Raw genomic sequence first — 15,790 nt, forward strand, 5'->3', positions numbered from 1 at the left:
AAGCGTTTTTTTCCCCAGCGTGTATGCACAGCGACAATGGGGCAGAATCGCTGGGCTGTCAATCCCTCAGTGCATGCACACTGAGCGATTTTTGCCAGTCCTAGTGTGGGGGTGGATGACTTTCCAAAGCAGGACGGTATGAAAAACCGTCCACCCCATCACTCATCTGCTGGTAATACCAGCAGATGTGCGGCTGCCGCGATGGTGTCATTGCCAGGCCATACACACTGGGCGGCTTATGAGCTGAAAGAAGCTCAAACTGTAAAACTGAGCTGCTTTCAGCTGAAAATCGCCCAGTGTGTATGCGCCTTAAGTTTTTATGTGATACTATTTTAGTTATTCCCCTTTCACACTATACCTCAGATCCGGGTTATTGCCGGGCTGGTGACATGTCAACACGGATCGAAGTGCGGTGTGAAAGCACCAAAACTTATAACCCTCTGTATAATGAGCAGCCCTGGTTTAATGTGTTAGCGCCAGGTTGGAACCCGGATTTTGATCCCAGGTCCAACCCGGCATTGTGATCTGAAAGGGGTATTAATTCTAGTTAAGGAGCATACACACTGTACAATAATATACCTCCCTAAATTACCCATTTCAGAAGGGACAAAATTCTCTGTTCATGGACCAAATGGATAACAAACTGGGGTGTAGTGCTGAATGTCACATAAATAAGGCCAACAGAATTCTAGCATGTATAAAAAGGGGTATGGAAACTAGGGACTCAAAAGTAATTATGCCACTGTACAAAGCATTGGTTAGACCACATCTAGAATATGGAGTACAATTCTGGTCTTCACTATAAAAAATACATCATATAACTGGAAAAAGTCCAAAGAAGAGCAACAAAGCTAATAAAGGAAATGAAGAATTTAAGCTATGAAGATAGATTGAACCATTTAGGATTGTTTACGTTAGAAAAGAGGCATTTAAGGGGGACATGATTAACATGTACAAATATCAAGGAAGGACTCTAGGACACTTGGGCCTGAGTTTAGATTAGAGGAAAAAAGATTTTGTTCCCTAAGAAGGAAACATTTGTTTTTTTATGGGAAGGGCAGCCAAATTATGGAACTCTCTTCCTGGAGAGGTGGTGTCAGCAGGCACAATAAATACATTTAAAATAAGGTTGGACAAACATTTATTGGGTAAAAAAAAAAAACAAGAATCATAATATGTATTTTAAAATATTTGAATACACTACATATTCCAAGTGATAAGCTAATACACCAAGGTTGAACTCGATGGGCGTAAGTCTTTATTTGGCTTTAACTACTATGTAACTACCTTGCCAGTAACCATTGCAGAGGGTGGGCTGCAGCACAGTCCAAAATTCAAGTAGGGGAGACACACCAACTGAGTACAACCACAGTATGAGATTCACTGAGAGTAGGCGTGGGTCCCCTATATCATTCATCCAGCAGCGCCTACGATATGGCTAACAATATTGTATAGTGTGTACCCGGCCTAATAGTTTGTTTATACAGGAAAAGTAAGCTCATAAGAATGGCAGATCCAGAGCTGTTTGTTAATCTAAATGTAGATTTGATTATGCAAAGTGGGTCAGCATAGAAGAGCCACATTGTCTGACAGGACCTGTAGAGTGCTGTTGTTCTGTCTTTGTTTTCATCTAATGAAGCAAACCCATTAAGGGTAATTAGACTAAAAGTGTATTCAATCTGAGGAAGTGAGACACAGAGCAGTGGAAGCCTCAACAGCTTTTATGCGGTTTATGAAGTAAACGTAATAATTCCATCACCACTAAAAGCGTACCAGTTCCCATAAAGATATAGCTAGTCTTTTTGCAGGTGGTTGTTGTTGTTTTCATATCACTCAATTTCCAAGATATGAAACATCTTAAGAATCACACATCATAAATGCATGATATTTACATACGGTAGCTATAATAGCAGAACCAGGGGCGTAACTATAGCACCGCAGCCCCCGCGACCGCGGGGGGGCGCTGTGCGGGCGCCGGGGGCTGCAGTGCTATAGTTACACCCCGCTGCCATCCCCCACAGTCTTTACCTGTCAGTCTTCAGTACGCGCTGGTCCCGGCTTCCTTCTTCTGCTATGAGGACCACAACAAAATGTCCGCCCCCATGTAGCAGAAAGTTCTCTGAAACTGTCTGCTGCATGGGGGTAGACATTTTGTGGTGGTCCTCATAGCAGAAGAAGGGAGCCGGGACCAGCGCGTACTGAGCGTAGGTAAGACTGCGGGGGATGGGGGGGATTGCATGGGCGGTGAGGCGGGGGTTGGTGCGGCGGGGCGGGCGAGGGTTGGTGCGGCGGGGTGCGTGGGTGGGCGCCCTCCCTTTAACGGTGGGGGGGCGCCCTCCCTTTAACGGCGGGGGGGCGCCCTCCCTTTAACGGCGGGGGGGCGCCCAAAAGCTAGTTACGCCACTGAGCAGAACATAATACGGACAAACCATAATCTAGATAATTTTGCAAAGGGAAGTTCCATTTATGGGAATTTGAATTAAAAGATATATTGGAGGATCCTATGCCCAATTTTCTAACCAGCCAATCGGTAGGGACTTGGGTGACCTCATCAAAGGTGTGATGCTCTGCTGATAAAAGGTATGAGCACCTTTTGTTCTGGGTTCAGACTGATAGGTCTGTGATGCATTGAAGTATCCTATTTCCTGCAGGGTTGCATAATTTAAATCAAATAATTAAATAATGGATTTAAATGAAATTATGAAATCATAATTTCAATCAAAACATTAAAAAACAATAACTTTTGCTTAGAAAGAGATAGAAGTGAAGGTGCACAATCAGTGAGGTTGTACAAATATGTGGTAGAAGCTGTTAGATGATCTCGAAGAGTTTGGACATCACATAGGATGCACCGAGCCCGAAGCGTGGTGAGCGCAGCAGAAAACGATCCCGAAGCGTGGCGAGCGGACACGGATTACATGTATTCCGCGGCCCCTCGCCACGCTTCGGGATCGTTTTCCGCATCCGCTCGCCACGCTTCAGGCAGGGTGGCTCGCTACACTCGCCACGCTTTGTAAATTCAACTCCACACCGACGTGGATAGTGGGGGTATGAACAGATCGGGAGGACGCGTACCGCGTCCACTCGCCACGCTTCGGGCTGACTTGGATAGTGGGGGTGTATATATATATCCTTATTTGATATAACTTCCGTCTGGTTAGCACTTCCAATTGCCTTAACCGAAGTTTTGATCCACAGGGTATAAATGTGAGGTGCAGATTATGCCAAACTAGAAAGCAATGGGTCCCAAATTCTCTTATGCGTTAAGCTGGGTACACATCTATACAATCCCTGTTTTCTTGCGACCGTTCGACCGACCATAGAAGCGTCGGACCGTCCACAAACAACAGCCAATACGCGCGTACACACCTGTACAATTTTACTTGCGATGTCCGATGTACTCCCATCCAAGCAGTCGCAAGAAAAAGATTGTACCAACGTACACACTTTCGAGATTTGGGCTACTCTGCCTCTTTCAAGTCAGCAGCTTCCTCAGAGTGTCATTCTATTACTGCATTCATTTTGTTACTGTTCTCCTTTCAAAAATGTATCATGTATCACTAAAACAAGTTGTAACCATCTAAAATTAAACAGTTTTAGAAAATCCAATTTGACTACAAAAATATGTTTTAAATCAACAAAAAAACCTGATTTAACTCAAATCCAATTTTTTTTCAATCCAATCCAAACATCCCCTCTCCTATAATATATGTTTCCTGTTAATCTTTACATTTTATCTGTTTGATTTGAAGCTTACTTGCATGTATGTACTTTTGTAACACTTTTATTGTTAACATTATTTTCTAAATAAGCACTTTACCTTTTTTTTTTTTTATAAAAAAAGGTTTTCTTTGTCAGATAATTTATATATTCTCTCAGGGGGCGGGCCCGGCCGCCACAGTCATCAAAGGGGAGGGGCCCGGCAACTCCGAATCCACTGTGCTGCCGGGAAAGCGCCAGGCATCGCCGTCAACGGCGACGCTGGGCTTCCCCGTGAGGCTGTTTTAGTGGGGCGCTGCGAGACGGGCAGGGCGCATTTTGCCCTTTAAAAATCGGGCAGGGCGCTAAAACAGCCTAGCGCAGTGGTTCCCAAACTGTGTGCCGTGGCACCCTGGGGTGCCTTGGAGGACTTGCAGGGGTGCCCTGGGATGGTGGCCCAGGACCAATTCAAGCTATTTATGTCCAATATAATAGTCAAATTGTTGACAAACAGAAGGGAATCCTGTCCATTACCACATAACTGATCCTAAGGATGAGATATAAACACAATTTATTTAACTTAATATTTGTTTCTAACTTTCTCAATGAGAAACCTTTAGGCTAGGGGTGCCGCAAAATAATTCTGATGCTTCGGGGTGCCGTGATTCAAAAAAGTTTGGGAACCCCTGGCCTAGCGGGAACACTAGGTCACTGTGCATATGCACAATTGTATATAAAGGCCTGTGATACTTTTTAATGAGTCACGGGTGGTGGCAGTAAGATGTGTTGAATGATGTTGTTCGAACCATAGTCCAGAGCTTAGAACTATCCAAAAGTAAGGGATAGTGCCAAGGTCATTTATAAGTATCTTTCCCAGTGCCGTCTTTCCCATTGGGCACGATGGGCAGTTGCCCGGGGGCCCTAGGACCTAGGGGCCCCCGGCCCAGCCCAATGGGAAAGATGGTGGCCGGCGTCCGGGAATCCGCTCACCCTCGCTGGGGGATCTGGGCAGGGCGGTGGCGGCAGAGGCGTAGCGAGGGCGGTGCCGGTGGAGCACCAGCTCCGGGCGATGGAAGCTATCCTGGCGCCGGAGCCGTCCCAGCACCGCCAGCTCGCCCGCTCCATCTCCCCCGCTAGCTCCCACTGCGGCTCGCTGTGTGCGGGAGACGTGATGCTATTTAAAATTCACATCTCCCTCTGGACCGCCAGCCAATAGGCGCTTGCGGTCCAGCAGCCAATCAACTGGTGGCTGCTGGACCGCGAGCGCCTATTGGCTAGCGCGGTCCAGCGGGATATGTGAATCTTAAATAGCAGGCGCAGCAGCACACACTAGTGCACTGTTACAGCGGGGACTGGGAGCGCCTGGGCAGCGGACAGCTGGGGGGTCCCCACTGTCAGATGTCGCGCGCAGGGGCGATCCGCGGCACTGCTCCCCTCTCGTGACAGCCATCACAGCCGCCGCAGCTAACATCATCATCCCGCCCACCCGGCTCCCAATGTGCTGGTAAGTTGTGGCCATCAGAAGGGGGACCATGCTCGAGCTCCAGTATAACAAACCTAAAAGAGGTCCAGACTCACCACCCTGGTGTTGGATGGTATGGGTATGTTGGGGACAGTGAAAGAGTAGGGTGTGTAATTGGGAGTGGTGTAGAGGAATAGGGAGTGAATGTGGCACAAACAGGGGTACTAGGGTGTATATGTGAGTAAAGCTTTATAGGGGGTCTGTGGGTGGAACAGGGTGTTTGTGGTGGGGATAGAGGGTTATGGGGTGTATGTTGGGGGACAGGGTGTTTGTGGTGGGGATAGAGGGACGTGGCAATGAGGTCTCTCCTCTTATATGGAATCAGTATGGGAATTCTGTAAGGGGCAGTAATATGGGCAATGTTTAAGGGGCACTACGAGGGGAATTATGTGTAAGGGACATTACGCCGGAAGCTGACTGGCTGCCGCACGGAGCCAGAGAGGTGAGGGTTGGGGAGGTGACTGTGGGCTCCTGGGCAAACTAATTTGGGGGGGGGGTCCAGTGAACTAGGTTGCCCAGGGGCCCTTCCTAATGTTAAGACGGCCCTGATCTTTCCTTAAATTAGATGGTGTTATTCAAGGTATATGGTGTCCCAAAACAATAAATGAATGCTTTAAAAATAGTCAGCAGTATTCTAATGGTGGTTGACTGAATTGCAAACTGCTTACATCTTTAAATATCAGCAGCGTTCTAATTTCTGACCATTAGTACAGGATATCTTCCATTGTTAACACAGCATTAACATACATAATAACCAAGTCATTACAGAAAGCAGGTACTTATGGGTAGGGAAAAGTATGCAAAATATACTTCAGTGATCACACTATCATTTCCATATGCTGTACACATGTGTGGATTATTGGACAGTGTCTAGATAGACAGCCAATAGGTCGACCCCAAAAGATGGACAGGTTGAAAAGGTCAACAGGGTCAAAAGGATTTGTAGCACAAGAGCAGACGCACATTTAGCTGTTTTGACTTTATGAAGACCTTGGTAAGAAAATTACTGCTTGAATGTGAATAAGGAGTATCACATTATGGGACTGATTCTGGTTCACTTGCATAGGAAAATTATCTCTCTAATGGACAAAACCATATGCACTGCAGGCAAGGCTGATGTAACATGTGCAGAGAGAGTTAGATTTGGGATAGTTACTTTGTTTCTGTGCAGGGTAAATACTGTCTGCTTTATTTCTACACCAAAATACAAATATCAGTTTGAAGTACAAACCCCACCCAAATCTAATTCTCTCTACACAATGTTACATCTACCCCCCCCCCCCCCCCCCCTGCAGTGCATATCATTTTATCCATTAGAGAGAGAAGTTGCTTTTGCGAGTGAAGCAGAATCAGGCCCTACATGCTGTTTGTGTTCTTAGTATTGTTTTTATCTTATAATCTAATGAAGTCTTGCAAGACCACAGAGAAAGGATTTCTAAACAAATACCACAAAGGCATACCTCCTAACATGATCCTCTCCAGGAGGGACACAATGCTCTGTTCCTGGACTTCCCTCATAATGTATGATTGCCAGCACCTGTTTCACACAGGTTAATTGATAAGACAGGCGCTTCAACACAGGTGATGGCAATCATTAATTAAGGGAGAAGTCCAGAAACAGATCATTGTGTCCCTCCTGGAGAGGGTCATGTTGGGAGTTATGCAAAGGCATTTAACACTGTCTGACAAATCTCATTTTAATGGGCAGGCTCATTTGCTTGGCTTCTGATTGTGCTGTAGGAAAGAATAATATCAGACACCCAGTTCATAAGACTATAATTTATTGTGCATCAAGAATTGCTTCTCTCTGCTGCTGGTTTAGCCTATGTTTTGTGTACCATGGGACAGTACAACACTGGCTTCACATTTGGAAAAATAAAACTAAAGTATATGGCAGAATACCTGCTTGTATCTACAAATGTTTTGATGGAGACAGAGACTGTATAAAATAAAAGGACATAGACAAGCTAAGCAGGCCCAGAGAGATCACGGGTAGATTGCATATTAATGAAGCAGGGACAGTATCGGTCCTTGTCCCAAAGAATATCCCATTGAAAGCCTTTGGCAGCAGAGAGCACAATGAATCGCTTAACTGCAGGGAGCAATGTGAGATTGCATAACTCCTGCATAACATTAGGAAAGAACGCCATGTTCACTAGGGTGTTTTTACTGAATTTACCATAAATGTACTTTTAAAAATGTTTTAAAGCCACCATTTTACACTGTACTGTTGTGAGAGAAACATCTCAATGAGTTTAGGTTTGATCTAGGTCTTTGTCATTTGTGTTTTCCAAATCAACTCAAAGCTATTTTAATTTGGTAATAGCTGATGTACTGGGTCCCTGAAATGGCAGGTTATGCCAGGAAGTCCTTCACCCCTCAAAGGGCTATATACTGTATATAAAACATCTCTGATGCCAAGCGTTCTTATGTTGCGCAACAGAATCTGCTGCGCTATTTAAGAAACTTTAAAGAAATAAATAATGGTGCTGCAAATTGTCCATTAATTGTAAGCTTGCGAGCAGGGCCCTCCTACCGCCATGTCGATTTGTATATACACAGTTTGTTTAATCACTGTTGTTTCCAATTGTAAAGCGCAACGGAATATGCTGCTCTATGTAAGAAACTGTAAATAAATAAATAAAATTATATTTGCCTGTAATGTGACCAGTGGTGGTTTATACCTATGGGCTGCTGCCAATATATATATATCACACAACCTGTGTGAGGCTGATTTATTTTGTCAAGACCGAGTGAGTGCCAGCTGTCTACCCTGCACTATATATATATATATATATATATATATATATATATATATATATATATATAGAGAGAGAAAATATAGAACAGAGGGGCGCTCCATGGTGCATGTAAACGATATATTTATTATCAGTGGCGTAACTATAAATTTTGCTCCCCCCAGCCAAAAAAATTATTGCGCCCCCCCCCCCCCCCCCCATGGAATTTTGGTAAGGCAAAAAAAATAGGAAAAAAAAAAAAAAAAGAGTTCATTTTTTTTCAAATCAAGTAATGTTTATTACGTTTTTGTCAATGTAAAACATTACATTACAATAAATAAAATTAAAGTGGTGCAGTTACTGAGCATCATTTATAAACTTAATAAACGTAGCACAAGTGTTCAACATAACAACAGCAAACAGCATATAATTTTAGAATATAGGGCAGTGGCGCGCCCAGTTAGGACATCAACATACAATGAATAAATTGGGATCTGCCATATAAAATGGATAATACTGCCAGGGGCCCCAGAAACAAACAAGTCTAGTGACAACCAAACTTTCAACGGTGAACAAAATAACATTTTACTTGTATACTGCTACATTTCCTTCCACTCTTTTTTAAAATTTTGAACAACTATCTGAATTTCTTTCTTCGTGCTTTGGCTTCAGCAAAGTCATCAAGAACTTGATCCCTGTTCATTTTTCTAGCTGCCTCACATTCAATGCTTAGGACTGAAAGGCTTTGCAGTCGTCCCTGAGACATGGTGCTTCGAAGGTAATTCTTTATTAATTTCAGTTTAGAGAATGATCTCTCACATGAAGCCACTGTGACTGGAATGGTCAAGAACAATAGCAAAGCTGTGCATACATTGCAATAGGAGCCTGCAATAATATTGTTTTCCACAATCATCAAATGTGCAAAATCAGCCATGTTGTTTAATTTCTGAATGTCGACCGGTAATACGGTTCGCAAGGTAAGCAACTCTTCAGCAAATGCTCTTGTCAGAAATTTTGGATAAAAATCCACAATCTTGTTTGCCGACCTTATAACTTCTTCATCTGTCGCCTTCAACAAGTTGGCCGGTATAACAATGCCAAACCTGTCTACAACTTCCTTCATGCCTTTAAACCTGTTTTGGAGTTGTCCATTAACCACATCAGGGGCCTTATTCTGGTTGGAGCGGCCGGGCCGTACGCGGACGTCCCGGGATTTTTTATGATCTGCGCATGCGTACATTCGCTAATGCGCAGGCGGGACCACTCACCAACACTTACGGACGGGTCTCTACGTGCGAAAAAACCTGTACGCGAGTGTACGGGTATTGGGGGCGGCATAGGGGCGTGAAGAGGGGTGCGGCCGAAATAATGAGGGAAAATGGGCGTAAATATGGGCGTACACGGGGGTGTGCACCAAAAATGAGCGGTGCTACTACCGCACGATCGACTAAAGCACCGTTCATTTCGGACACAAAACAGGCGGCCGCCAACCGCCATCTCAAACCACCCCTACAGATACCGCATGCCAGCATGCGCCTGGGTTAGCTAATTTACGCGGATTACTACTCAAACACATACACCTGAATGTAATAAGCAATGCTGCAGTCTATTAAGTCAAAACCATGAATTCACTACCTGCAAGCCACACACAGCACTCTAACACATTGGAAGGTTATCTTTCTATACTTCTCTACATTTAAAGGTTTGTTTAATTTAAGGTAAGAATCTTTGTAAGACCTGCTTATATATGCTAAGGTAGGTATTTGTTAAACAGGTCGACACATTCACTACGTGCTTTCATAGACTTTACACAGTAGCACACTCAATCTACACAAGTCGACATGTGTCAACGTGTTCACTCTAATACAAACATAGGTTTTGTATTTATGATACAATAACATAAACCACATCTAACACCTACAAAGGATGTTTCAGCAATGTTTTAAGCCCATGGCCACTATTTTGCACATTAATTAATTCAATCAATTAATTAATTTTCATAATTATAGTTGAAAGGCAACATTTGCAGGTCCATATATATGAAGGGTATGTCAGCGTACACGGACGTACGCTCACTCTCACGAGCGGTGACATAAGCTGACTTTTCTATTGAAAACAATAGGGACCCGTCCGTGCAAGCTGGCGTACGCTCAGATAGCCGCAAGAAGTCGGTGGGAAGACGGCCGAGAGACGTCCGTAAACGGTGGTGTACGCTCAATTGTACGCCAGTTGTCGGAGTGTAAGGGCTGGTCCGTCCGCGTACGTTGCCGTACGCTCATTTGTACGCCACTCCCCTTCTACGTTGTTTCTGCCCGTACGTATGCGGCTGAGTTGTGGGTGGACTTAACCCCAACGGCCGCGTGCGGCTAGCGTACGTTAATAGCGAACGTACGCACGTTTGGCCGCTACGATCAGAATAAGGCCCCAAGTGTGGCATAGAACACATTAACTCTAAACGCATCTTCAGGGTCTTTGAAAGGCTCGTGTTTGGCCAAATCGTCAAAGAATTTTATAATAGCATGTGATCGTTTGTTGCCAAAATTGGCATCAATCTTCCAAGTTTTTGCTAATGCCGCAGCTTCCTCCTTTGTTCGCTGATAATTATTTCTTAGTTCCGTCATGTCATTGGTAACCTGTGCCAGAAAGTTGACAGATTTTGATAGGTCTGCATCTTTTGCTTGAAGGAACTTAGAAGTTGTCTGAACTGATTTCAGGACCTTGTACCAAATAACAAGTATGAAAACAAATTTAAAAGATTCCATGGCTTTCTTCAGGCCACTTGCCTCATCTCTTTCATCTTTTTTTCCTTTCAAAATGATCTGTGTTAGTGCCTTCATTACTGCAGCAAATCGATGCTTCACTGCCAATACAGCATCAAACCTACTAGCCCACCGAGTAGGACACAACTTCTTCAATGTCACATCTGGATGACCCTCTACATTCATTCTTTTAAATTCATGGTACGGTTCCAGAAGTCTCCAACGATTAATGCTTGCAGCTAGAAAAGTATACAACTTCTGCAAGATGTCAAAGAACTTTTGGACATCTTCAATTTCTGCTACAGCATCATTCACAACCAAATTGAGATTGTGTGATGCACAGTGGACATACAAAGCATTCTTTTCTACCTTTTTGATGTTGGCTTGTACACCATTGTAGATTACACTCATCGCTGCAGCTCCATCATAACCTTGGCCAACACATTTTGACACATCAAAGTTTTTTTGTTTTAAACCTTTCAGAATTTCATTTGACAGCCCCAAGGCAGTTTGATCAGTGATCAGTCGAAATCCAAGAAATGTCTCTTTAATTAGTACTTCTGTTGGTCTGCCACTCTCATCCTTACTTATAGTTACATATCTGAAAACTTCACTCATCTGATCACACTTCGATATGTCTTGCGTCGTGTCCATAAGAATTGAATAGAATGGTTGTTCAGCTATCTCATTGACCAATGTCTTCTGCAAATGTGAGGAAAGTACCTGAATGAACTCATTTTGAATTGCTGGGCTTAGGTATTTCACTTTATTCTTAACAGCTCCACCAGGATCCTTCCGCAAAAGTTCATTAAGAACAGGGTCGAATTCAGCCAAAAGCTCAACAATTGCAAGAAAATTTCCACTATGCGAATGCCCAATAACTTCACGATGACCACGGAATGACAAATTACAAACGGCCAATGTTAATGTTACACTTAGCAGACGATCCAAGACTTTCTTCCAAAAGTTTTTCTCATTTTGTATTCCTTTCTCCAATTCCTTGTCTATTCTTCCATGCAATTTCCATTGTTTGAACATGCAACAGGCAGTTGTATGTATGACGCTGTGTTCGTGATCCATCAGTTTTCGAGACAGTCCCTTTCAATCTGAAATTCCCGATACCCAGCTTTCTTGGTATCCTTTCCTATTGCGTTCTGCAAACAGCCAACAAGGTTCACAGTACACTTTGTTTAATATTGGAGAATAGCATATCCACATTTTTGGCATTTTCACTCCACATTCTGTCACTATGTCATAGTAAAACTTTGTAAAACTTCTACGGTGTTCATCACGTGGAAATGGCCCCACAGGTCTGCATGATCCATGTTCTATTATGAAAGCTTTAATGCCTGGATCAATAATGTTTACAGGGTAGTGTGCTCTGTCTGTGGGATATGCTGCAGTAATTGGTAATTGAAAGCCTGCATTGTCATCCTGGAGGGGATGTGCTTGTTCAGGAACTTGAGTAACTTCTGTGTCGCTGTCGGCTGACAGCGGCAGAAGAGTCTCTTCATTACTAATATTATCTGAGTTTGTACAGCTGTCGGCTGGCAGCGGCAGAAGGGTGTCTACATTAGTACTATTATCTGTGACTAAGTCCGTTAATACTTCTTCATTTTCTGAGTGTGACACCAATGTGGACGTTGAAGGGACTTCCGTACATTCTGTACTTGGAACAGTTTCCACATTTTGCGAACCTGAAGGTGTTTGTACTCGTTGAAGAAACCGATCCAATTTGGGTAGTTTCTTAACAGCTTCTTGTTCCATCCTGCGTTTTTGTCTATTCTGCGCTCCACTTAGTTTTTTGCTGATGTGTGACATTTTCTATCTGCTTGAAACTTCAGGACAGTGCAACCCTGCAACTGGTTCTGCTGCTGTCTGCAATATCAAACCAGAGATGTTTTGTAATAATCTGAATAAAGTAGCCGATTAAAGGAGAATATTGTACTTACATTTATAAAGTGTGGCTAGTTCATATTAAAAATTGAGTTGTGGAAAACCCTTACGCGCAATAGTTGCTCAATGGGACCGCTTTGAGTGATTTGTATCACCAAAACACACAAAGAAATACAGTACTGCACATGAAAACCAGGTTGAACTAGATGGACGCAAGTCTTTTTTCAGCCTTACCTACTATGTAACTATGTAAAACACCAATACGGCCCCCAACGCTGATATTATTCCTTCCTATTCCTCAACACTGCAAAACCTGCTTAGACCAGCAATTTAAAATGTTTTTTTAAAACGAGTCAGAGCAAGTTTAACTCCCTTTCGCATGTAAATACCTGGTCTAAAGCAGGTTTGCGGTGTGAAAGCAGCATCAGTGTCACAGCCCACACCTCCTCCCTCCCCTCTGCCTCCTCCTTCCCCTCCTCTCTGGCGGTGACCCCGGCTTGCTCTCTGGATGGGGATCTGACACTCACTGGCTGCTGGGGGTAAATGGGGGGGAGGGACACTACCCCACTCATACCCCCTCATCCCCCAGTACCTGAGGCAGGGGCAGGGTACACTAAGCATTACCTGATCCCCTCTGAGCCAGCGCCGTGCATATGTAATGAGCATCCGGCTCATTAAATATGCACTGCGCTGGTGACCAATAGTGCTCACTGCTGCCTGGGTACCGTTTCAGACCTGTTCAGACATAAAAAAAAACTTGTCTGAAACGGATAGGACCCTGCTTTTTTTACAGTTTTAAAATACCAATTATTTTAAAACGGTAAATTCACTCTGGACCTTTCAGACTGCACATATTACCGTTTAGAAACGGTAAAAAAAAGGCAATATACTGGTTAATATGTGCGGTCTGAAAGGGGCATAACTTGATGGAAGTAGAACCAATTAATATACAATAATACAATTAATATACAATAAGTTGGTGGTGTAGCTACAGATGGAGTATTTCCCATCCTTGCTGTTGGGTCGCCAGGACATCCCCTCTGGCGACCCGCCAGAAGCCTCGCCAGCGAATACACTGAGACGCGCGTGCGTCTCACGCGCATGCGCGTCTCAGTCTCCGTCGCCAGCGCGACGGAAACCCTGTCCGTCTCCGCCTCAGAGAGACGGACAGGGTTAGGGGGGGTTAGAGGGGGGTGCGGACAGGCGTCGAGGACCCCGGGGAACGGATGGAAGCGCTGTCGGAAGGGGACGCGCGTGCGTCCCCTTCTCGCCATCGCCATGGCGCTGGCGGGGGATGTCGGCTGGCGACACCAGCGCCATCCCCTGCCAGGATGAGAGCTACTCCATCTGTGTGTTTATATATTCCATACTTGGCATCTATTGTATTCAATTGTAAGTCACTGAGTTCTTTTTTTGCTGGTTTGTTTATGTAGACCAGGCCTGTCCAACCTGCGGCCCTCCAGCTGTTGTGAAACTACAAATCCCAGCATGCCTTGGCAAATCCCAGTTTTAGCATTCCCTAATAGCAACACTGTGACAGGGAATGCTGGGATGGCCAGAGGTTGGACAGGCCTGATGTGGACTGTAATCGGGCACTATCGCTTGTGGCGACACATAAAAGGTCTATAATAATAATACTAAGAACAATCTATATAACATGAAGCTATATGCAACATACCGTCTATCTGTGATCAGGTACCAAAAATAGATATCTATATATCAATAGAAAGGCGTCACTCCGGTTCTTGATAAGAAAGATGAAATTCAACTGTTTATTGTGAATGGTGTTTCGTGCCTACTTTTGTCTTCAGGACACACAACTTGTCCTGAAGATGGGCGCAGACCCGAAACACTGAGAATGCCAGGGGACGGCGAGGGACCATCGGGGGACCAGGTAAGTATGAACAAATAAAAAAATTGAATAACCGTAAAAATTACTTATACGAAATGCATGTGGTCCTGAGATAATCTACTGCACTTTATTTATTTATATACCTAGCCGGTGCAGATCGGTCTCTCCCCTGTATCCAGTGGCTTAGCAGCATGAAAGCGTTGTGGATCATTGCTAGGCAACGCCCTCATCGAGGTGTGCCACAGGTGACATCACGTGCCACGTCAGAAGCCGCCCTGGACGGAGTGGAGACCGTGACCGCATCCTATCTATCTATCCATCCATCCATAGTAGACTATTCAGCCCGGCACTCCCTAGAACAGGGAGGTGAATAAACATGGGTGCCTTCAGGATACATATATAGAATACAGCACAACCACTCAGCGACACTCCACGGTTTATCAAGACATAGAAACATAGAATGTGACGGCAGATAAGAACCATTTGGCCCATCTAGTCTGCCCCTTTTTTTACCCTTCAGGTAATCTCATCCCTTTTTAATCCACATGCCTATCCCAAGCATGTTTAAATTGTTCTACTCTTTAATCCGTCGTTTCGAGGGATGGATACCCCTTTTTCAAGGTACAGTGCAAATAACACAGCAAACAAAAACACAATTTATATCTATCAAAAGTGCTTACTCACTTTTCCGCTGCGTGGGGCTGCCACGGCGTATTCCCCTCAATTTCCGGTCGGCGAGCTGGTGTAGTTAGTTGTTAGGGTTGTCAAGGGATTTCCCTGAAGACAATGCATAAAAAAACGCATTGAAACGTTGCCTTAAATACCAGCATTTATTTTTCCGCTGAGAGTGCCATGTAGGGTGGCCTATCCCGGGATCGGGATCGGCGGGATCCCGGGATTTGGCCCCTAAAACGACGGGATTTCAATCCCGGGATTGGAGTTTCCAATCCCGGAATTTTCGGGATTAGACTGCGCATGCGCAGTCTAATGCCGGGCAGCGTCTGGGCTTGTGCTCAGACGCTGCCCGGCTACTCCCGTCCTCATCGAGGTGTGCCAAAGGTGACATCACGTGCCACGTCAGAAGCCGCCCTGGACGGAGTGGAGACCGTGACCGCATCCTATCTATCTATCCATCCATCCATCCATCTATAGTAGACTATTCAGCCCGGCACTCCCTAGAACAGGGAGGTTAATAGACATGGGTGCCTTCAGGATACATATATAGAATACAGCACAACCACTCAGCGACACTCCACGGTTTATCAAGACATAGAAACATAGAATGTGACGGCAGATAAGAACCATTTGGCCCATCTAGTCTGCC

General features: G+C 44.5%; 1 protein-coding gene across 1 annotated transcript in view; it reads right to left on the reverse strand.

Annotated features, from left to right (window-relative positions):
* Nucleotides 1-8,314: 8,314 nt before the first annotated feature.
* LOC146035642 (zinc finger MYM-type protein 1-like) overlaps nucleotides 8,315-15,790 on the reverse strand; it is a 14,785-nt gene continuing 7,309 nt past the window's right edge. Inside the window, exons 6-7 of the mRNA XM_083159218.1 lie at nucleotides 15,151-15,243; nucleotides 8,315-12,596 (exon numbers count right to left, since the gene is read on the reverse strand). Of these exons, the coding sequence (XP_083015344.1) occupies nucleotides 10,371-11,798 (1,428 nt within the window). The 5' untranslated portion in view covers nucleotides 11,799-12,596; nucleotides 15,151-15,243 and the 3' untranslated portion in view covers nucleotides 8,315-10,370. The remainder of the gene's footprint in view (nucleotides 12,597-15,150; nucleotides 15,244-15,790) is intronic.

The sequence above is a fragment of the Crinia signifera genome, chromosome 9 (assembly GCF_055691185.1).
Source record: "Crinia signifera chromosome 9, ASM5569118v1, whole genome shotgun sequence".
NCBI lineage: Eukaryota > Metazoa > Chordata > Amphibia > Anura > Myobatrachidae > Crinia > Crinia signifera.